General features: G+C 39.1%; 2 protein-coding genes across 2 annotated transcripts in view; one reads left to right on the plus strand and one right to left on the minus strand.

The window, feature by feature from the left end:
• The first annotated feature begins 6,651 nt into the window (after positions 1-6,651).
• marchf7 (membrane-associated ring finger (C3HC4) 7) lies at positions 6,652-17,038 on the plus strand. The gene is made up of 11 exons (XM_044352825.1): positions 6,652-6,854; positions 9,026-9,211; positions 11,286-11,432; positions 11,595-11,766; positions 12,181-12,369; positions 12,477-13,668; positions 14,358-14,527; positions 14,639-14,742; positions 15,393-15,497; positions 16,146-16,194; positions 16,342-17,038. Exons 2-11 carry the CDS (start codon positions 9,026-9,028, stop codon positions 16,431-16,433), a joined length of 2,406 nt encoding a protein of 801 aa, XP_044208760.1. The 5' UTR covers positions 6,652-6,854; the 3' UTR covers positions 16,434-17,038.
• Positions 17,039-17,970: 932 nt separating this feature from the next.
• The window catches only part of ly75 (lymphocyte antigen 75), a 29,000-nt gene continuing 22,931 nt past the window's right edge, over positions 17,971-24,039 (minus strand). The window contains exons 32-35 of the mRNA XM_044352837.1: positions 23,778-23,939; positions 23,553-23,669; positions 21,892-22,074; positions 17,971-19,718 (exon numbers count right to left, since the gene is read on the minus strand). Coding sequence (XP_044208772.1) covers positions 19,543-19,718; positions 21,892-22,074; positions 23,553-23,669; positions 23,778-23,939 — 638 coding nt within the window. The 3' untranslated portion in view covers positions 17,971-19,542. The remainder of the gene's footprint in view (positions 19,719-21,891; positions 22,075-23,552; positions 23,670-23,777; positions 23,940-24,039) is intronic.

Below are 24,039 nucleotides of genomic sequence, written 5' to 3' on the forward strand. Positions count from 1 at the left end.
ACAGTGTGTTACAGTTTTACATGGTGAATTAGTTTCACTCAGATGTTGATGTGTTCTGATTATAATACCTGCAACATAAAAACAAAATGAATTAAAAGTATGCGTGTAGACTTAAATCTGATCAATTCTTCCTGAGGTCTACTAAATTAGATGCGAGTTGAAGTATGCAAATCATATGAATGCTGCTAATCCTGGATTTACTGTGATGACGGGATCTACAATGCCTTTCAAAACAATTATTCAAATCAATCTAATTAAACTTGTTGAAATTGGCTTTAATTGCCTCCCTGACTAAACAAACACCAAGTTCTGGCATACAAATAATGGAGCAGCTCAATCACTTCTTCCAAGGATGTAAAGAGGGGAAAAGTGTGAACTACAACGCCCCTTAGTGGCTAGAAGTTTCATTTCTCTTGCATAATGACGTCAGCCTCGGACAGTACTGTGTATATACAATGTGTGTGTGTGTATAGTCTACCTTTGTTGCAGATGACCCAGATTCGGATGATTTCCAAGTAAACCGGAATCAACATCAAAAGCAACAACATTAACAAGTACAAGAAATGACAAACAGCAGTGCTGGCAAACACCATATCACATGTTGTTTATGTGAAGGCCTATAAAGAGAAAGTATCTTTAATTATTGTAGATAGAAGGCAGGCACCATGGACTGTGTGTCTTCAGTAATCCACCTACAGGTCATGAGACATATAACTGTGTAGAGAGTTTAAACGCTGGTCATTATATTAAATCTTTTGTGCTCACCTACAAGTCGAAAGCATTCTCTCTATGTTTAGAGACAGACGCTAAATGCTCCATTTTGGACTGGATGGATCTGTTGCTTTGCCATATTTGTCTCTAGTTCCCAGCTACAACCACAAGTCAGAGTTAACTATATAAATATATGCATTTTTTCTCACAAAATCTCCAGATTGACTTTGAATAAGCTCCTGGCCTCTGTCTTCAGATCAGTTACCCCACTGACACTATAAGATATTTACCTGTTTCCTTTTGTTTTGGACTGCAGTACTAATGAAAATTAAGTTCAGGGGTGTCCCTATCAACTGTCCAAAAAGGGGGAAAAAAGATCATATTTTTAAAAAAATGTATTCAGTTTTATAAAAAACATTCATGACTCTCACCTGATATGAACAATCAAGTTATTAAAATACAGAACTTGACGCCCACACTTACTACTTATATACAAGAACCACTGCTGTTCATCGTAATATTTGCATTCATTGATTCAACATTCATTCATTCAACCTTTATTTATACTCAAGAGAATCATTAAAGGAGACCATCATTTACAATGATTTTGAGTCAAATTAAACAAACAAAGGAAAACAACAGCGAGGAGATAAACCAACAGAGAAAAGGCAATACCACAATTAACTGATAAGAAGCCATTAAAATGTGCCAATTAGAAAAGATAGATTAAGATAATTAAAATAAAAATCAGTTATTTTAAAAACATTGCAAATAGAGGTTGGGAGGTTTGAGATCGAGTTTCTAAAATGTCCACAAGGTATGAGTGTATTGATTTTGAGGAGGTGCTGCAATTTGTTCCAGGAATCAGGTGCAGTAAAATTAAAAGCAGTCTTTCCAAGTTCAGACCTCGAGGAACATGAAGCAGTAGAGCACATCTGATAGAGCCCATCTGAGTAAGAAAGTAATTCTGAAAGGTAATACGGTAGTTTTCCAATAAGGGCTTTATAGATTAAAAAAAGATATCATTGAGTATCACGTCTCTCTTGGAGAGAAGACCACCGAACCCTATCAAATAAAATACAATGATGTGTGCCATAAGCATTACTAATAATAAATCTCAGAGGACAGACAGAATCCAGAGGTTTAAGAGTGGAGGAGGATGCGTGTCTGTAAATCACACCACCATATTTCAAAACTTGCATGAAAACTGCCTCAACAACTCTTTTTCTACAGAATGTGGGAAAGATTGTTTTATTTCTGTGGAAATAGCCAACCTTTTGCCTGAGTCAGCACACAAGATTATCTATATGAAATTTGAAAGTGAGATTTTTTTGGTTTCATCAATCCAGATGTCGAGTTATTTATATTCTGTGACTCTCAAGCACAAGTCCATTTGAAGTAGAAATATGAAGGTCATCATAGTATATAGCTCTGGCCTTGGAAAACAGCATGAACATTGTTTTATCCGCATTCAGTACAAGTCTTAAGTCTTTAAGAGCACGTTGCAGAACATTAAAGGCATGCTGTTAGTCGTTGACTGCTGGATGTACGGAGTCAGTGACACAATACAGCACTGTGTCGCTTGTGTACAGATGGGCATGACAGTTTGTAAAAGATGAAACAATGTAGTTGGTAGAAACAGTGAAAAGAACTCGACCTAAAATTGAACCTTGTGAAATGTGAACCTTTTGTTACTGATAAAAACTCAGAATGGTAGCTTCCTAATTTAACAGATTGTCGTCTCTCTGATAGGTAGTTCTTAAACCAATTACATGCACTGATATCAAATCCAATGTTACACAGCCTCTGCAAGAGCAGGCGATGGTCTACAGTATCAAATGCTTTGGACAGTAAAGGGTTGGTTCATCTAGATCTCAAAAAACATGTTTTTCTCTACAGTAAAGTCTAGGAATGCAAATATTTTTTGGTTTTATTTACACAGCTTTTAAGAAACCCATGTCTGAGTTTCCACACCAATACAATGGAAGTGAATTGAAATGTAATTTATGGTGCTCACAGCATTGAAAATCACATTTAAAAAAAATCTGCAGTAACATCTGTCTTCTGAAACAACGTCCTTGTTACTCTAGATAATCCACAAACTAAATTATCGGATGTATTCCTGTGCTTATGAAGTGTTGTCAAACACTTGTTATTTATTTGGCATTTGCTTAGCGCTGCTGGAAAGCATGTAACTAGCTGTAAGCAAAGATTTCTCTTATTAATTAGGGCCCCGAGCACCGAGTGGTGCGAAGGCCCTATTGTATTTCAAAGAATTATTTTGACTTGTATTTACAGTGTCTCCCTTGGGGCGGTAATTTGAAAATGTCAGAATGCCAAGATGCACGTTAGATGCATCACATGCCCCAGTTCAGTCAAAATGTAATGGATGTTGTCTGAGATACTGTATGTAACAGACAGACAGTCAGCTGAAATTTGAATTTAATAAGAATTACATCAACTTTCAAGCCAGTACATTCAATTTTAAACTGCAAGAATTTAAATGTCTTATTTGATTAATGCATATGTCAATACAAGCATAGCACATCAAAATAGAAGCAATTCAGTCACAATTTTGCACCTTTAAACCAAACATACTGCATATTCCTTCATCCCATTAATTCTATAACTTGTTACAGCCTTTCTATTCTCCATGTATAGTATCTACTAAATTCATATATTATTATTATCATATATTAGGGAGGTCCCAGATTTCCTTAATTAGGTTTTCCTCGTCCATGTCTTTGCTGCTCCTCACATTAGTAAGGTGACGGGTGTGAAGTTCATTAAGGTAGTCTGCCATAATCACTGATGTCAAAAAATGATGGAGAGATCACTTTTCTGTACGTAGTGACCTGAACACCTGTCAAGAAGCCTAAGATGATATTATAGGCCTATAGTGATCCTTCAATTCAAGACTGGGAGAACTTAACAGCTGCAAGAGGCTAATACATAAGACCCTGGAGTAAAGGAAGCAAGTATAAGTAGCAATATCACAATATGAAAATAATCTGTTGAAATAAAAGTCCTGTGTTCAAAAGTGTAGATATATAAATGTATGAAGGTATCACCAGCAAAATGAACTCAAGTATCAAAAGTAAAGGTTCTCAATACTAATAATTATATTACTGGATTATTATTACTGATGCATGTTGTGCCTGATCTGATTTAAATATTTTCATACAAGTGGGTACTTCAATGTAACATGTAGAAGACTATTGTGGTTTGTACATACAAAGAAACATAAAATCTTAATCTGCACAGCACAACACATACAGCTGTCGAATAATGGAGTAGAATAAAAAGTATAATATTTCCCTTTGAAACATTGTGAAGTAGGAGTACAGTGTAACATAAAGTTTAAATACTCGATACCTCAAAACTGTACTTAATTTCAGTACAAATGTACCACTATCACTTACTTTTCACCACTATCTGTAATATTTAATTGCAAATGAAAAATCTGACTCAATCCGATTTCAGGAAGTTAATAAGAAAATATCGAGACATTAAGTTCATAGGATTAATAAAAAAGTATGGATTATTTTTTAACCTCAAATAATTGCATTTACGTCCATCCAGATTCACCGTCTGATGTCATAATCCCAATCTACCTGATAAAAACTAGCAGTGGAAACAACTTCAAATCCATGGCATAAGGTATACACTGGCACCTCTACTACTGTTAATATGCCTTATCTGCCGTGACAGCCGACAGAAGGATATTATTTTTATGCTTGTCGCACCATAATGCTTTCTGCTGGCTTGTTTCTTTTCATATTCCTCATTCCACAGATTGTGCAAATCACCCAAACTTGTGTCTCTTCAATAGTTATGTTTTATTTGTTTGAAGCAAGTCAGAAACACTGGGCTTTCTCTCCTAATGGTTGAAAATTCATGTATATGTCTGTGTCAGAGCACAGAGACTTCACATAGCAACTGGTTGAGATTTTTTCAGTGACAGATGAATGTCGCGTGTGGCTGCGTCTTTGTTTAGTTGGTGAAATATTGTGCTGAAAATATAGACAGCAAAGAAAGCTTCAACCATCATATGAATAGCTGAAAATTTTTTGAGAAATCTCACTTCTCTCACACTATTATCAGACTGGCAACTTTGACCTCATATAACACAAATTTCACAGTCTTGCAACAAGTATTAAGATTGTTTACTTAAATAACAGTAAAAACACCCTATTATTACAAGTAAAAGCCCTGCATTCAAAATATTACAGTAGTTAAGCAAAGAAGTAAAGAAATGCTTGTAGCAAAATGTTCTGCAGAATTACTCCTGACACAGTGTTATATTATATTACTGGATAATTGTTACTAATGCATTCATGTGTCAGCAGAATTTTAATGTTGTATGTAATTGAAGTGGAGCGAATCACTAACAGCTACTCATTGAAAATCTCCCTCCACTCAAAAATGTGTTTTTCTTCTTGTTCCTACAGTTGGACGTTTGAGCTTCACTGTGTAGAATGATGTATGTGCAGAGTTTGACACTAGAAGGATGTTTTCACATTTATCTGCTGAAAGTAGAAAGTTTCTCTGAGCTCACTGAAAAGCCAATTTAAAAGGGGCAGGTCAACGAGCATGATTTGTGACATCGCAACTAGTTTTGAAGCCAATACTGGTCCAATATTCAAAGTGCACAAGTGTGATGTGAAAACTTGAAGCCTCCAGAGCACAAACACTGAGAATGGACTTTACAGTGAAGTAGGAGACATCTTATGTTCAGCAGTTAAACTTCTGAAATGCAATACATTTACATATTCATAGATTCTGGCTTTTTTAATGAGGGAGACGGTGGGGAGATACCATTTTAAGGATTTTAACGTGGTAATAAAACTATATCAGACACATATTATTGTTCCAACTAGAGTATGTTCGTATGTTTTAATGTCTGGACGGGACCCTTAAATATTTTTAAAGTGAATCTTACTGCAAATTGTCTTAATGTCTTGCCTCTTGCATTTCCTTCTCTTTTAATTTAATTTAATAAATGTATTTTTTCTCCCTTTTTTCTCCTTTTCTTGAATGAGAAATATTTATCTGTTCATACAAAGTAAAGCTGTCAAATAGCTTAATGTAGTGGTCTATAAAGTACAACATTGCTCCCTGATAATGTAGTGAAGTATAAAGTAGTTTAAAATGGAAATATCCAAGTATATGCAGATATAATACATTACAAGCTGGTTATAAGTGACTATAAGTGGTAATTGTTTGCTTTAAGTAAAGTGAAAATTTTTTATTTAAATCTATGCAAGAACAACTCAAAACATTGTGAAAAATTAATTTATTTGTTTGACAGGTCATAACAGACAGACTCCAATTTGACACAACTTTTTGTTGATGAACAACTGAATGATGGACATTTACATTTCACTAATGTAAAGTTTCCCCAAATAACTCACTCTGAAGACTCAATTGACTCAAATTATAGATAATAACTGAAACAATTTCTACCTTACCTGTAGCTCTATATTTTACTTTTATGTAAACGTTTGGTCAACAGAAGTGACTCCTTAAAAAAAACTTAAGTGATAAGTGATTAGAATGCATTATAAAATGATTATAATGTATTACAACTATGCGAATTATAGTACACTATGATCCTTGCAAAAAAACAATGTCAGTGAGTGACCAGCAATTATGTATTATGATACTTGACCTTATAGGTCATTTTAAAATGCTTTATGTGTTATGACTATTGTTATAAAGCATTATGAATATTTATGAGTACTTATAACTACAATTATACAGTGCTATAAACAGATTATAACGCATTCTCAGTATGTTTGTAGTGCATTATAGACATGGGCGTCATAGAAAAGTGTTGCCGAGTTTGTTTTCTAAGCCACAAGGTGGCACTGCTTGACTAAATTTGTTATTTTCTGGAAGCATCAAAGTTAGTGTGAGATAGTGTGAGATCTGATAAAAGTATATTTTCTTCTCGAGGACCGTGTGACAGGGGTAAAAAAAACGTGGATGACGCACGTGCCCATGGATGTAGAAGCACCTGAAAGCAGCGTTTTTAAACCCCTCCCACCGGGTCATTGTAAATCACCTGACCTTCTGTGTCAACAGCAGTCAACAACACAGAAACCACCGTTCCTGTTTAGCACACAAGAGTGAAATCAACGGTGAGTAGCCTTTAAACATACTGACAGTGACCTCGTGTTAATAATTCTGTTTATTTTCAGCTGGCAGTGTCTCAAACGGTCATCAGCTAACGTTTAATGCTACTGTTTACCGTAAAAACCAACGTCAGCGTACAGATAGCAAGCTAATCAGCTATGAGCTAAACAGCCAGTCGCTGTAGCAAACAGCTTTTTGCCGAATCGTCGGAAAACAACGACTCTGCTACCATATCTCAACAACAACCGCTAGCTAGTGAGGAAGCTAACATTTAACGACAGCTAGCTTGCTAATTTTGAACACGCAAAACGGCGTGTCATCCTTGTAAGCTAAAAAGCTAGCGTAGTTATTTTTTTTTTAGTTAACATAACGTTGTTTCTCGTAAAATGTGCAACTCGCATATCTGTGTCAAATCAACTGTCAGCTTTAATGCTACCTTCGAGTAGGACCCATTAACGGAAATAACGCTAAGGTTAATGTTAATTCTTACCATTTTAAACGTTATACAACGTTATGGTATCCAAGCTAACGTTGGTTGCAATATTTAGTGAAGATGATATAGTTTATAAATTAACAATCGATGCAGATATGCTAATATTGTCTTAAATCGGAAACAGAAGTGTAACTTTGTGATATTGATGCATGGACATTTGCTCAGACTGTTAGCTTACAAGTACTGTGGTCTAGCTACACACAGCTAACAGTATTGCAGTCTGTTAAACAAAAAGCTCTGCAATAAATACTACTTGCTAATAACATTTAAGTTCAGGGTAGTCAGGTAGTTCCAGGTAGTCAGGTATTTTTATGCTGTTCCCTTTCTCTCCCCTTTAAATACATAAGCAAATAATAAATGATGTCAGACCTTTAGCCCATAGGGTTAATTTTTTTAAAAGCTCAAGTTCTTTTATTTACTTTCAGCCAGATTCACTGTCTGATATTTTAAGCTGCTTCAGATGCAGCCTTTGGGGCCTGTCATAATCCCAAACTCCCTGACAGACACTAGCAGTGGAAATGTCATTTGCTCAGGCATGTTACAGGTACTGAGGTCACGCAACCAGATTTTTAGGTACACCCAGATAACAATATTGCAGTCTAATAAACACTGGGCTCAGTAATAAATCCTGCTTTCATGTGTTGAATCAACTCAATGATCATTTTAGAGACAAAAGCTAGTCTGTGGCGCAGACTTTGAACAGTATAACTTCCGTGAAGATAATGCTTTGTTGCAGGGTGATTATTAAACTGTATTAGCTGGCTGCTGAGTGCATATCCCAGGAGACATGACACCCACAACAGCAAATTATATTATTGTTTTAACAACAGCAACATCTCACTAAAACATTTTCAGCCATGTTGTTGAACATCTGTACTGTATTTGATACTTGAATGTCTGTTTCACTGAGCCATTTTGTTGTCCAAAATTGAAGCATTTGTGTTTTCATGGTTGATGGCTAAAAGGTTGGCGTGATGTGTTGTGGGTTTAAAAGCTTTTGTTATCTGGCCTTATTTACTGCTGTTCATTCCAGTCTGACAGGCTGCTAGCTTGCAGAGCTATCTTTGACCACTGGTGCTGTAGCTTGAGCTAATGGCCATGGATCCATATCACAACCAGGGAGTAAATCATACCATCCTCATTTCAAAAACACTCAACTCAGCTGATACATCAATTAGCACTTAAACTTAGTTGGAAAAGACAGGGAAAAAAAGGACTTGACTCTGCACTTTGTGTTGGATTTATAAATATGTATCATAATTATGAATCATCTAAGTGTAGCTTTTAACTAACTGTAACTGTTGTGGAGCACCTTGCTTGCTAAGAAGCTCAGAGTGCTGCTGTTTGCTCCTCAGAAGTGTCATATTCATGTGACTGAGTTCATGATCCCAAAGATAGGCACTACGACTTTGATACCAAGTCCAGAAAGCAGCGTGGTGGCAAGTTTTAGTGTTTACAGACACACTGTCACGTGTGCTCCATCAGCAAATCTGACGTGCTACCACACCACCCTGCCAGGCCTTGTTGCTTAACAGACTGAGAGGTTGCAAAATCTGTACTGCAAGGTGTAAACTTCATGCCCTGCCTCGTCACTGGGTGGGGACTACAAAATGCATTTATGAGCATGCTGATAACGGTGGTGCAATAATATTTTTTGAATATCTCGCGTTCATATCACAACAGATGGACTCCAGGTCTCGCAGACTTCCCTTTTGTCTGTCCAGCTCGAGGTCGTCCTACACACCCAGTCCAACAGTCTCCTCCTCGTCACTGGCCTCCAGCAGTAGGTTGTACAGTAGGGAGCCGGTGTTGAGCAATGACCGCTTCCCGAGGGCATCATCAGCTTTCAAAACAGACCTGGACCAACAGGTAGGCTGACTGCACAGCCTGCAGGCTTATAGCACAGACATGGCTAAAGGATATGCATTTCTGCTTTATACTTAGAGCACAACCTCCTCTGTGAATTTGCTTACAGTGTGTATAATCCAAAGTGCATCTACCACTCCCTTTGTTTACTGTATCAAAAAGGGTGCTTACAGTTTCACATTAGATTAATTTTACATTTTTGGAATTTTTTTTTGTTTAGGGTGACTATCAACTGGAATAATGTTGATTTATGTTAAATAAAATAGCCAATTTTTCCAAGTCAAACCCAACAAGAGCGACATCAGCAACTACATTTATTAGGCTGGAATCCATGTTATCCAATATGTCTCTGTGTTTTTATTCCCCTTGAGTCTTTAGCCATCTGCCTTTCTAGAGTATGCCAGGGAAAGGGCTTTCAAGTAAGCTCTTTTCTCACAGGCTCCCTCAGGTGCAGTAGCTAACTACGTGTATCAGTGGTGCACTCTGGAGGTCTTTTTATAGGTCAGCCTGGATTCCTTGGCACACATCCGGTGTATTTCAGTCCTGCTGCTCGTCAAGGCCTGTCTCAAAAGATAGTGTTACCATAGACTGTATATAAAGATGGATGACATGACAGCTCCCCAAAGTGAAGCCAGAATATCTCAATCGCCCCCTGGTGGCTGGTTGCAGTATAGGTCATAAACCCCGCCCCTTCCATGTTAGCAGCTGGGACGTGGGCCAAACTGAAAAAAAAAATTCAAAGTACATGTCAAATAAATTTTTCTCAAAGATGATTTCTGTCATTTTAGGTAGTTCTTATCACAGTGATGTATGTTCACGTGCTCATGAGTTTGTTTTTAATGAATTATTTATTTGATGTTATAAAAAGGGGGTGTGACATCATGATTGACAGCTGCCCTCAAACCAGATGCAGCACACGAGCCAAGTGACTGCAGCAGTTTTCTCATGGAAGACGCTCATGTACATTTTCATTTGTGATTCACTGCCAGCTGTAGCTGCTAGCTACCGACTGGTTTTGGCTGGTTTAACTCAGTTGAGGCGCCTGGGTTCAGGTTGTCCTTCAAGTTAAGGCAGCGTGTCTCGCGGGCCATCATCTCGCCCTCCCAACTCTACTGCGCAGACTCTTGTTGCAAATGACGTCACACAAACAAGATGGCAGCTCCCATAAACGTGATATTTTGGCTTTCCTTTGCATAGCGGTAGGAAGTGGAGACATGTCATCCATCTTTATATTCAGTCTATGAGTATTACTGTTAGTCTGGGGGCCTGTTTGGTTGTTCCTCTTCTTTCTAGAAGACTCCAGGCTATGTGCAAGCACAACAAACCACCAATCATGCATTATTTTTATGTAGTAAAAAATTACTAAGACAAGTACTAATTTAAGATATAATCTCAAAGTGGTATCAGTTTCTGTTCCGCTGTTTAGAAAAACAAATAAATTGGTGTGTGCAGACACTACAGAAGCTACTACTACTGTCATTCTACAGTTACAGACCAGTAAAGGTAGCCTGTGGAGTTTTCTCCTAAAATAAACACATTATATAAAGCAAGAGATGAGGGCTTGCTATTGATTATTTCTGTCATATGTTTCAATAGTTGTTGTTTGTTTTTTTTCAATCAAAAGTTTGAAAAATGCCCATTATAATATTTGAAGTGCTTGTTTTATGTAACCAATGGTCCACAACACAAAAGATATTCAGTTCACTATTTTATGTGAAAGCAAAGCATCAAATCATCCTGTTTGAGAAACAGGAAACAGGAAACATTTTGCTTGAAAAATAACTGAAACATTCAGTTGATTACCAAAGTAGTTCATGTTTAATTTTCTGTTGATTGACTAATCTACTAATTTTTTTCATCTCTACTGTAGATACTATACAAACAAAATGGGTTCCCACCCATAAAAACATTTCTCCATAGCGACCCCTGTGGTCAAGCTCTACAGGATACCTTATAGTTTAGTAAAAGATGGTCAAAGTGAACAAGTGTTTGTATTTTGCCTTTTTAAAAACAGTTTGGGGTAAAAGTTTTTCCACGGTTGAGTACTAACTAAAGCCCTGTGCTCCTTTTTTTGAAGAATTCTCGTCTCCTGAGCTCATCTAGAGACTACAGCAGCTCTGACAGTCGCTCCAGCAGCTGGAGGTTGCCCTCCTCTCTGACATCCTCCACCAGATCTTATGACCGCCCGTGGGCTGAATCCTCCCTCAGCAGCAGGAGCAAACTGGTACTGAAGCTGCACTGTGTCACATGTTAATAGCAGACAAAACACAGCCTGGTCAAATGTATTTTCTAACATACATTATAGGATAAAGGTTAGAGGACTATTTCTGAATGATGTCATTGAAATATATATACATTTTTTTATTGTCTGCCTTCATTTTCTCAGACTGATTCTGAGGGCAGGTTTGGGATGCGCACAGGTCTGTTGAGTGCCACTGATGACGGCGAATCTAAAAGGGCCAAACTGTCATACACAAACAGAGGACTGTACTCAAGAACGGCCAGCAACTCAGTTACAGGATCCACCTATTCCAGTAATGGGCTCAGCAGTGGCAGAGGTACATAATACACCAGTCACCAAAAAAAAACCTTCTGTTTCATGTTGCCCAAAATACACCACAGTAAAAATATATTAGTATTATTGTAAACTCAAAAAACCCCATAAAGAAACAGTTAAAGGAAGTAAAAGAAAAGCTTAAACCAACAGTCAGATTGATGTGAGATTTGGCAGCTTTTAGAGCGCTGATGTCACCATAATAAATGTCTTAACTATGCTGGGTAGCAAGGTGTTGCTTAAGTTGTGTTCATTTTACTCCAGATGTTAAACGTGCTTGAACTTGTGGGCAGGTTAAGTACCTAACATATATGTCTTGACCCATTAGAATATAGTGATGGTAGTAAAAGGGGAAAAAACAAATTTTCTCTACCAGTGTTGGGAATATTTGGAAATGTCTACCATCTTCTCTTAACAGGCACAGATGAAAAACATAGTGACACGTTTGATTCATCGTGGAGCTCATGCCGTTTACTCTCACGGTCATCATCTTCCTCCTCAAAGCCACTGTCATCCAGGAGAGAGCTAGAGACAAAGAACGAGCCCACGAGTCTCTCAGGTTTGGGAGAAAGAAGGATCAGGACTCCCGGATTGACTTCCTCATTGTGTAGGCACATTTTGTGATGTAAACACACACTGTACACAACTTGTTTAAATATATTGCTTCACATAGATCAGTCTTATGCAAACTGCTCTTCTCTTCCATGACTTCAGATCAGACAGACCGGGTCACGTCCACATATGCACAGGGAGCTCGGCCTAAAGAGACTGCCTACTCACCCTCCTCCTCCTCCTCTTCCTCCTCCTCCTCCTCCTCCGCTAGAGAAAACTCCCTAAGTCGCCACCTCTCATCCTCCACCTCCTACCGGTCTTCTCCTCTGACACGTGACTTCAGCACCAGAACCACAACCCGTTTCTCGAACAGCCCATCCAGCCTCCACTCATCTCAGGAACAAACAAGAAACCATGAACGCACCTCAAACACTTCCTCCTCTTACTCCTCCCACACCCCCTGGTACACCACTCCCGCAGCCAGACCAGAAGCCACACTCCCTCCGAGGCCGACCCCTGAAGCTGGAGAACCAGAGGGCCGTCGTTCCACCCGACGCCTTTTGTCCCGTCTCTTTTCACGGCGCTCCAGCCAAGATTCTTCTAGTGGATCTTCGAGCGTTCGCTCCCTTGATGATGACACTCCATCAACCGGTGGAGAGTCTGTTGACAGTGACGAAGGAGCCAGGATGTCTAGTGTCGAGCCAGACACTGGAGGCTCAGAGGCAACCTCGTCTAGCCTCAGGCATCGCAGAGCGGACCTCGCCCCTATACAGGAAAACAACAATGATGGCTATCGTGGTAGCCTGGCCCGCGCCAGAATGGCATCGCAGAGGGAGCCTGGCATAAGCAGTAATACTAACACCAGTAGTGGAGGAAGTGGTGTCAGCAGCTCTTCCTGGCTTTCTTCCTCCCTCCGGGGCCGCTGCCCTCCCCTCCTTGCTCGCCTGAGAAGACATGCCAGGGACGAGAGCGCACACTCAGCTGCAGGCTTGGAAGAAGGCTACAGCCGTCCACAGCACTTACTGAGAAGGTGGGACAACCTTGAGCATAAAGAATCACAGGAAGATGATGACGATGAGGAGGAGGAGGAAGAAGAGGAAGAAGAAGAAGAAGAAGAAGGAGCAGTTGGTTTAGAGGCCTTTGGTGCAGGTCGTCCCTGCAGACTCGAGGATGACTCATTACCTGATCTGGAAGAAGCCTCGGTTGAATTTTCGCCACGCCGCAGAGTCGGCGTATTTGAAAACATTTCAGTTTCTATGGGTCCATTGGGTGGAGCGGAGGGTCATCGGGATGGGCAGAAGGATAAACCCGTCTCCAGTAGGGATCAAGAGAAGCTTCGCAAGATTAAGGAGAGGTAATGGATTTTTTTCTTCCACACAAAATAGGTATTTATTACTTCTTGTCCTCTTTGAAAACTGCTAAATACTAAAGGTATTTTTCGGTAATGTACTTATTCCCATGAGGTCCTCAAAGTTCATTTGCCAGTCAAAATGATAAAGGTGTAAGTTGTCCGGCAGATGCCACAAAACTAACAAAATATTCAAGAAATGGTCACACATGTACACACCCATACAGTCCTGAGAGGATGTTATCTTAGTCAAAACAAGTGAAAATACCTGTGTGGGTGAATCATCAGTGTTTAGGGGCTTTATAATAATCTGTCAGATATTATCTTACAATGTAAGCAGCTCACCTGCTTACATTTCTGGCAAATGTACCGCAATCTACTTGCACTGCACTTATGGTGGTAAGTTAGTTAATATATAGCTGCTATGAATTGACCTCTTCAGTTTGTCAGATAATAACTAACCCTCTTGAACAGATAAACACCTCCAAGACCTTCGGTATATTAGTACCGAACACACAGAGATTATATTGATCTTATTTTCTTTTCCGTCTTGGAAAGAAACCTGGCAAAAATGTTCAGTATTTTACTTATAAAAACTGTACTTGTTTTTAAGAAGTTTTCATATATGCAACAGGAGATATAAAATAGTTACAGTATCAAAATCACAGCAAGATTGAACTTTCACCCTCTTGTAGACTGTTGCTGGAAGATTCTGATGAAGAAGAAGGAGATTTGTGCAGAATCTGTCAGATGGGGGAGGAATCAGCATCCAACCCCCTGATTCAGCCGTGCCGCTGTACAGGCAGTCTGCAGTACGTCCACCAGGAGTGCATTAAGAGATGGCTTTGCTCTAAAATTGGCTCTGGTATGTACACACCCTGATTTTGCTGTGGCTTTCACCAAAAGCATGTCTTGTCAGGAAGGTCAATGTGTTTTTTGTTTTTTTTTCTCCTCATGCTTTTTTTTTCCCTTTCAGGCACAAACCTGGAGGCCATCACAACTTGTGAACTCTGCAAGGAGAAGCTGCGCTTGAACATAGATAACTTTGACATTCAGGAGTTATACAGGACACACGTACAGGTGAGTCACTCTTTCACTTGCAATAATTAGAGAGTTGGATTGCACAATTTCCTGAAATCCTCTACCTAACACACTAATTAGAGGCAACACTGAGCGCTGCGACTGATTTTATTTTGTTCATGGTGATTTTTAAATCAAATGACTAATTAATGGACTATATATAAAGAATCTAGACACCATTTCATCAAATGTTTGAATAAAACATTATACCCTGGAGAGGAGTTTAATGAATTTAATAGATTAAAGGCATGTCATAGTACCAGGTTACAGTGACTTATTTACAGACAATTACGGTGACAAATTACAGGGAAAAGAGGAATAAATAAGTGGAGAAACATAACAAAGCACAAGCACAAGGGGCCACAGAGTAATTTAATAAGAATGAAAATGTGAATAATATGCTGTGGCCTTTGCTGTCACTAGATCTCTACCCAAATGAACACTGATGTGTTAGATATTGCTCTCTATCACCATCATCACAACAGGGTTACAGACTTGTACAGTAGAATGTAGGTCAAGGAACACCGAGGCCGCTCTGGAGGCTCTTGTTGGACCAACACTTTACTACGGTGCTTTATGTTGGATTGTTTTGTGTCATCTATACTGCATGAGCTGGTCAGTGTGCTGAAAAGTCTCTTCTCACTTTACAGTCAGAATATGATGAGTTCATCAGCAGCGGCCTCTATCTGGTTGTGCTGTTGCATTTCTGTGAGCAGAGGTTCTCTGATGTCCTGGGGGCAGTTGATGCAGCTGGGGTGAGGACACACACACACACACACACACACACATACACACACTCGTGTTTCCATCACTTCAGAGGACATTACATTGATTTACATTAATTTCCTAGAGATTTATCCTGACCTTAACATAACCATTAACTAAACTGAACTTTAAACCAAGTTTTCACCTTAAAATGAATGATTTACATTAAAGGGACTTGCTTTTTGTTCCCATAAGGGAGATTAGTCCCCACAACATGAGAGGAATATCTGGACATCCCCCCTCGTCACACACACAAACACACGCACACGCACACACACACACACACACACACACACACACACGCACAAAGACAAAAACTATAGTTGATCATATTACATTAATCTTTCTCAACAATGGCTGTAAAATCAATTTGTATTGTCATTATCAATGCATATTTGTCAAAGGTGGTCTTGATAACAGAGCTGGTGTTAGATTACATTATAGTGTACAGTATTGGTGTCCTTATTTCATTTATTTGTACTTTATTAACCATGGCCACTTAAGTGAATATTAATTTACCCATTTACTTACTTACTTACTTATTTATTTACTTTACTCCTGATTGTGTTGGTTATAAATGTTGAAATGTGGTAAATTTTAAATCTTGAAAAGAAACTATTCTTCCCTCTCACACTCAGTTATTCAACCTGGTGCGAATTCTTCATGAACACATGGACAATCTTGAAAGTACGTTGCAGTCCTTCTCTCCTATGCTTTGTTTGTTTGTTTGTTTTTTGAAGGGCAGCCCTGATTTGCTGCAAGAAAAGCTCTCATCTTTTTTCAATTTTAACATTAGGTGGCTACAGAATTTGACTTCCTGTCTCTTAATTGCAGTTCCTCATGGGGAAAGCGATGAGGAGGCACATGACAGCAGACCGTCTATTGAGTTTTCTGACCTGGACGACGATCTTGAAGAGGAGTACTAATTGCAAATGAGGGTAATAAGTGGGTCAGAGGAATCGGGAGGTTGCAGGGCTACACCATGCCATATGGTAGCTCAGCCAGTTTTCGCACATGCTTTGACATCGTCATGTTCATCTGAAATGCAGCGGCAGTGGAAAACGCCAGGTGCGCAGAACATGTCTCGCCTTTGTTGCAGGTGGCTTTTGCAGATATGCAAACTTGAACTGAATGAGTGCATAAAATATTTTGGTTGACACCACTGTATTTCTGTTTCTATGAGAGTGCACTTTATTCAGTTATAATTAAATAAAAATGCAAGTCAACCGTTATACCACAAGTGCTTTAATGTTTAAATGATAAGGCAGAAGGTGAAACGGAATAGAGGAACAACAGTGACAAGTTGTGATGGAAAGATGGATGTTTTGGGGAGAAAATATAAGTGGCAATTTATTCCCTTTGTCGTCTGTTTTCCTCTGACTTTTCCTCCTCAGAATATGTTTAAAGAAAATGAGAACTTTGACAAATTTTCTTCATCTTTGTTTCAGTGTTGCAGTTTGAAATGCGTTCTGTATGTACAAATCTAGTTTAATGCTTTTAATTTTGGGAATAAAGATTGAATGCAAAATGACTTTTTGTGTCGGTCTAATTTCATTTACTAATTATCTATCCATGTTGCAGGCAGGATATACTTTAGTTTGGAGGGAGGGGCTTTTTGTTTGTGTGTTTCTAACAGATGTTTCCTGACTTTCTGACCGGACTCGCTGATGTCAGATGGTTGAGTCTTTGGTCCACCGGTGCTTTCACCGCCGTTAAGGGAACACCTCAAAATGTGTTCAGTAATTTTACAGCAGTATCCTACAGACTGAAAAAGATATTCCAATCTAAAATGGAAAACTCTCTAACATGGTACAATCTAGTGAACGTGTTAAAATGAATTATGGGAAAACTAACAAACTATGACAGCAACTAGTGATTTGACTGGGGGACGGCGATAGTGACAACTGGAAACCCCTACTGTTAAAATTCTTTAGATGTTTATCTCAAAGCATGAGCTCATGGATTGTCACATACAGTGTCAGTGGACCAACAGTGCCAACTTTGATGCCAATTTCCAGCTTTAAGTAGACTTAATTGAAGATAAAAGCTCTGCTGTTAAATATTTGCTGTAGTGCAGTGTACATTCTGTTTTTAGTGTGGAGTTCCCCTTTCAAATACCTCTCAAATAGACTTTCTACACACAGCTGATGGTCCTAAGTCTCTGTGGTCCTTGTTGGCTTAGTAAGCCTGACTAATTAGATCTAAAGAAAATAGAATAGTCATTATAATCTGTACTTTTCACTGTAATTTACTTGTAAGTCAAAGTAAATTACAAAAACAAAATTCAAACAGTCAAATGGGGCAACCTTGGTAGCCCAAAGGTTGAGACACATCTACATAGCCGCAATGTTGATGGCTGGATTCCGACCACAGAGCCTGCATGTCATAACCTCTCTAACAGTTTCCTGTTTCTCTGCACCTTCAAATTTCACATAAAAGCAAAAAAAAACAACAGTCAAGTACTTGAAGAGAGAACATTTTATTGGAGTGATACTGTACCTGATTTGACCTGATAGATCTATTTAGGAGTAGTTTGAAAGTTAATAAAAAAAAAAAAAAAAACAACACACCAACATTTGGTTTGCAACTTGATATAAGTGGGTTAACAAGCCATACTCGGGCCTTTCCGAAAAACTGAAAAGAAAGCTCAGGCTTTCGACATTCAACAGACTCTTTGGTTCATTCTCTGTTATAAAACAAACGTCACATATTTACAAAGCTTTTACAGCAAACACCAGTGCAATATGAAACCTCATTGTGCTTAAACATAACAGGAACAGTCGCTCCGAGACGTATTAAAGTGCTTTCTTGCTCAGTAGTTAAGTGCATAGGAAAATCAGATTTACATAAACAAATTACACAAATGTGTCTGATTCATCTTGAGGCTAAGACAGCAGTGTCCTACACTTTTAAAACTAATCAGCAGGACCAGAAATCATACTCTTACTTTTCTTTACTCTTCTCATATATATGTACATACTGATGATCCATCAATAGGTCATTCATATGTTGACTCAATCAGTAAACACCAATACCCCCATCCAGTGGCTTGAAAACTCCCATTTCTTCTGACGTAATAAAGATAAAAAGGCACAGTCAATGAGAATTTCATCTATGACAAATTCCACTACTTATTTAAAGTCCAAGTCCATTAAAAATATACAAATGCGTTTTCTTGACCAGAGTGCAAAGTCTCAATCCAGATAGTTTTAATGTGATTTGCTGAAGTTTAAATATGTTGGCTGTAGCTCAGCGTCACAGTCAAAAGTCTCAAAAGTATCCTGAATGTATCCACAGACATCAGTTATCTTCCTTTTGCGTGCACACAGTTATGAGGTGCACTTTGACAGAGGCTAATTCTTAATTTGTTCACAGTCTACGCAAAATTTGTGAAAAACTATCTGGATATATAACACTCAGTCAAAGAAAAATAGGTTTTGTTGTATTTTTCAGGTGGACTGACCATTTGAAAGTTTCCTCATGTGCTGATTAATGTTCACCAGGTGGAAATCAAACCTTCTGAAGTCGAAAAATAAAACTGAATTAGATTAAGTAACGGCATATAAAGTATAAAACAACAACGGCGCATGTTGTCTTTGATAGTTTGAGTCACTCGTACACTCGTCAGTGCTATTTAACCTGTTAAGGCTGAATGGGAGTGTAAGACAAGAGTTTGGTGGGTTGCATACTTCTTTAAAAATCAACTCAAAATCTTTTTATAATCTAAAAAAACAAACAAATTCTTAAACCCAACTAACATCAATCAGAGAGAATCAGCCCGAGCATTTACATTAGGTATAACACAGGGGTAAATAAACATAATCTAAAATCCAAATTAAGACACTGAATTGGCGGATGAACACATTTCTCTAACAATATTTACAGTTTTACATATCATTCTTGAACGTCTGCGAGTTTGAACGTAATAAATAATTTTGAAAAAAGGGAAGGCTTCATCCGCTCTTGCTCTAAGTACTAAAATGCACACGAGGCAGGCACATCAATACTCCCTGAGGCTGATGACTTATAGCGAGCTCAGTCAGCTTCTGTTATAATACTGGTGGTGTCCGATTCATCGAAGGTCCTCTTGTAGCGGACGGTGGAAGAGAAGTGGGCTCTTTTCTTCTTGTAGATGACGAAGGCGATGGCTAAAAGGAGGGCTATGATGATGATGATGAAGAGACCCAGTGCCACGGGAGATCCTGCGGACTCTGAGGAGCAAAAGTTCAGTTAGTCGATTACCGGGAGAAACGGGACGTCATCACAGATTTGACTTCCTACAGCTTCCATCTGAGTTAACACCCCTCTGTGTGTAAGAATATGTGATCTGCGTTCAACTGTATGTACTTATGACTGTTGAAAAGGTGGAGCCTTTTTTGACTGATTGATTTGGGTTCCTGTCCAAGAATCTCATTTCTACCTTCATCTATTTCCAAACAGGTTGAATCTACACGCAGCTGGTGATTGGACTACAAGTCGCCTAAGACCCAGAAAGTCTACCTACCCTGAGGAAGGTTCGTAAACAACTCCCGTGGCGACAAGAGACTGCATTTGAGGATTATAGTCTACGGTTTGAAAGATACAGCATCTAAAATTAAATGAGGATACAGTACTGATGGGTTCTGAGAGCTGTGGTTGCAGCAGGAAACGTGTTGCTTGCATCGCCTGACATCATGTGTTATCAGAGTTACACCCTGTCAGTTCCCCGTGCAATGACCTCCATTTTGTTAGAACAGAAAACCTCATGTCCAGGCCATCTGCGAGATGGTTGAGGTACAACAATATTCTGTTATCACTGTGTAATGTGGAGGTCAACTGCTGCACAGTGTTAAATCTGGCAACACTCCTGCCAGTGGAGGATGATGGGATATCCTCATGACTGTCAGGCTTGTAGCCCACTGGATGATCTTGCGAACATATCACTGCCTAACTCTGACTGTGGTTTGGTATGTTGATGGCTCTGTTAGAAAGGATGTTGACACTGGTAAAAATGAAGTTGGTTACGCAATTGTATGTAACCATGACATAACTTGAAGCTGCGTATTTACCAAACCATCTGTCAGCCCAAGCTGCAGAACAGTTTGTGCTCACATGAACCTGCATACTGTAAAAACAAAACATTAAATAAAAGGACAGAACTCCCCATGTATTTGAGTCACTCAAATGTATTTATCATTTGAGTCAATGGAAGATTTAATGCTTAATTACTGTGTGCAACTAAACAAAATGTTGAGCTCTATCCACACACAGGTGAAAGCAGCAATCCTACAACCAACCGAGGGACCTCTACACTATCTCCAACCAGGAGACTGGATTGTGTTAAAGGACGTGAAGAGGAAACACTGGAGGAAACCCAGGTGGACAGGACCACATCAGATTCTGCTGACCACACCTGCAGCCATCAAGGTAAAGAGACAAAGCAGCTGGATTCACACCAGCCACTGCAGGCAGGTGCCACTGCTGAAGGAAGGACAGGGTGAGAGACCAACTTCGCCCAAACCAGACCAGGAAGAGAAGTAGCTGATAAGGTGCAACAGACACCCACTTATAACCTAGGAAGAAATGTGGTCTGTTCCCACTGAGGTTTAAAAACCTAAAGGGAACCAATGGTTGCTACGCAGCTTAACAGGAGAAATAATAAGTCTCCCAACAGAAAGTTAAGCACTGGTGGCCTCTGACCTCAGAAGATGGATCGACGAGCCCCTCAGTGCTTTGCAACGAACCAGACACCCTTAAGTGAAGAGGTTACGAAGACATCTGACATCTGGCGACAGTCATTTTTATATTGTTGTGATATTTGTATTGTGTATCTTTTGAGTGATTTGACCTAATCATTCCGCTTGTATGTGCAAGCCGTCGATTTCACTGCAGCACACGTGACATCAACTGACGTGTATTTTACTTGCTTTAACATGATTTCTTAACGCAGCCTACAATCATTTCTGACTTGATTTGATAAAGAATGATCAAAAGGGGGGAAACCTGAGGGAAATTATTGAATGAATATGCATAAATGCTTGTCTGAACTTCTGAAAGGTTAAAAATGCCCAGTGACAGTAATAGAAACCATGTTTGTGCGACTGCACAGTATGTTCCACTGTGAAAGAGAAACAAAGAACATCTGTTCATGCTGAAGCATATCCCGCCATGTCTGTTTGGATATAACCACACATAGATTAGTCACAACAACTCCTAGAGGTTAGTGTGAAAGAGCTAAAGGAGTAGTATCTACTGCAGTATCTACTATCTGTCAGATCTGTCTGTATCGAGTGTGAGTGAGCCATACTCTGAGCATTAATGAGGGTGTGACAATACTGTACTGAGAGTTGTTTCTTTCCTCATTGAAGTCAAGTGCAAGCGCTGAATTGCCAAGACAATACTCACTTGCTTGAGTTTTGCAGATGACACGACTGCGGCTCGCGTCACAGCTTACATAAGTCCACTTTCCTGTGTCTTCTGACGTCATGACAGCACAGCGGGGCACCAACTGCTTCCCAGTAACCACAGCCTCAGGCTTCCAGTTAGAGTAAGACACATCTGAGCCATCTTGCCAGACTTCAGGCTTACCTGAGAGGAAGAACAAGGAGACTCTGAGTGGAGTGTTCGAGGAGAGAGCGGGGCAGAGGGAGAGGGACTCTAAACACAAATGCCACCAATAATGTGCTTCTGTATGATTTTTAGGATATACCGTATTTCCTCTAATAGAGGCAGGGGCCTTTATTTACCTCAACTGCAGAGAGTACCAGGCTTTATTGGAGGCAGACTTATATTAGAGAGAGGCCTTTATTTCTAATTCCCTCTGTTTGATGAGTATCTTTGCTCATATTTTAGTACAAAGCCTCCTTGTTTTCTGATCTGCTTCCATTTGCTCTGTTAAATTTTTGTTATTGCATTATGCTTTTAATATAGACTCAACACTTCAAATTTAGTTACTGTCTTCTTGTGGCACTTGTACGTTACTACAAACTACAGTTGGCTGAGACATTATCACACATACACCCACAGTGAATGAAATAGGATAATAATACTTTCGATGAGTAATCCAGAACAACAAAGTATTGAAAAAAGCATGATTATATTGTTGAATTTATTATATTAAAGTGGTGGAAATGTACATTATGCTTAGCTGGCATGCACATTATACAACAGGCACCAAAGGTTTATCCACCCTTGTTTGTTCATGTCAACCACACCCCCGGCCATTATCGGTGACCCAGTTTTTAACTGACTACCGAATTTTATTTGAGGAAATATGGTATTGAGTTTATCTGACTCAAATTAAGAAGATAACATAATCATAAACATTGACTGAGAACATTCCTCAGAAGATCCTGCTCAGTTGGTGAAGAATTTGTTTGTTTCAGTCACCTGTTACTTGATAAAATCTTGATTTTATAACCTTTATTTGATCAGGTAATCTCATTGAGATTAAGAGAGACCTGAGTACAGCTAAAGAAGTAAATGCAGTATTGGAAGGAAGTCTTCCCGAGTTCAGTATTTAGTTGAGAGGTATCAAGAGTTATTGATAGTCCTAGGTTCTGGTCTGGTCTATGTGATATACTGAGGCAGACAATGATGGGTATGATATTTATCTCCTTTAAGGAAACAGAGGGCACAGTGGTGACCTGCATCAAGTCGTTTTAAGGTGGAATGAGCAGCATGGCAGTAAAGGATATCTCTAAAGTGAAGCACAGACACGGCACTCTACTGTACAATGTTTTTTCCTGTCCTCATGAGACAAACATGCTTTATTCCAAGATATAAGACATCAATTTTTATCTTGAGATTATGTGCCAGTTTTTCCACATGAGGTTAAAAAGTAAGACTGCTATCTGTCAATTATGATCATTTGAAAAACACAAAATGCTGATTTTTTTATCTAAAAATGTAACTTCTTCAATTATATGTATGAATGTAATCATAATAACTATAGTGAAAAACTACACATCGGTTATCAATTATTATCTGTATCTGATTATTATTAACTATCTGAATCCTCAACAGTATTTTACTGTCTAGCTTCTGTTTGAAATTCTGCCGTTTACCTGGAGTATCGAAGTCCATGCTAAGCCATACTCGACTGGTGATGAGAGGGTCGTCATATATGTACTTCGTTACAAAATCGTTCTCCTCTTTGGTTTTTATCGTCAGCAGTTGAGCACCTGTCAGCGGAAGAAAAAAAACTTGGACTCAAATTGCTTCAGATAAATACTAATAAATACTAATCTGTTGTTTCCTACACACACACACACACACACAGGTAAACTCACCCATGCTTTGACAGATGTCTCTAGCCTGCTTCATGCTGTAGACGCTGTAGTTGTAGAAGCTCATGTCGAAGGCATAACAGTGATCCTGATGCTGCACCCACTTGGATGTACCATTGCTCTGAGGGCAGTGATTGGCCTCTGGGGCTGCTCGAAGTTTGGCTCCTGATTCATAACAACACAGAGACCAGACGGTAGCTGAATATTTTCTCAGTATGGGCAGATTTTAACCATGTTCCTCCTACATGATTAAAGAAGAACAAAA

This window comes from Thunnus albacares, chromosome 1, assembly GCF_914725855.1.
Source record: "Thunnus albacares chromosome 1, fThuAlb1.1, whole genome shotgun sequence".
NCBI lineage: Eukaryota > Metazoa > Chordata > Actinopteri > Scombriformes > Scombridae > Thunnus > Thunnus albacares.

Coding starts and splice junctions, on each gene's coding strand:
- marchf7 (XM_044352825.1), top strand. CDS start 9,026: ATGGACTCCAGGTCTCGCAGACTTCCCTTTTGTCTGTCCAGCTCGAGG. Junction 11,433..11,594: donor TCAGCAGCAGGAGCAAACTG/GTACTGAAGCTG, acceptor TCATTTTCTCAG/ACTGATTCTGAGGGCAGGTT. Junction 16,195..16,341: donor ACACATGGACAATCTTGAAA/GTACGTTGCAGT, acceptor TCTTAATTGCAG/TTCCTCATGGGGAAAGCGAT.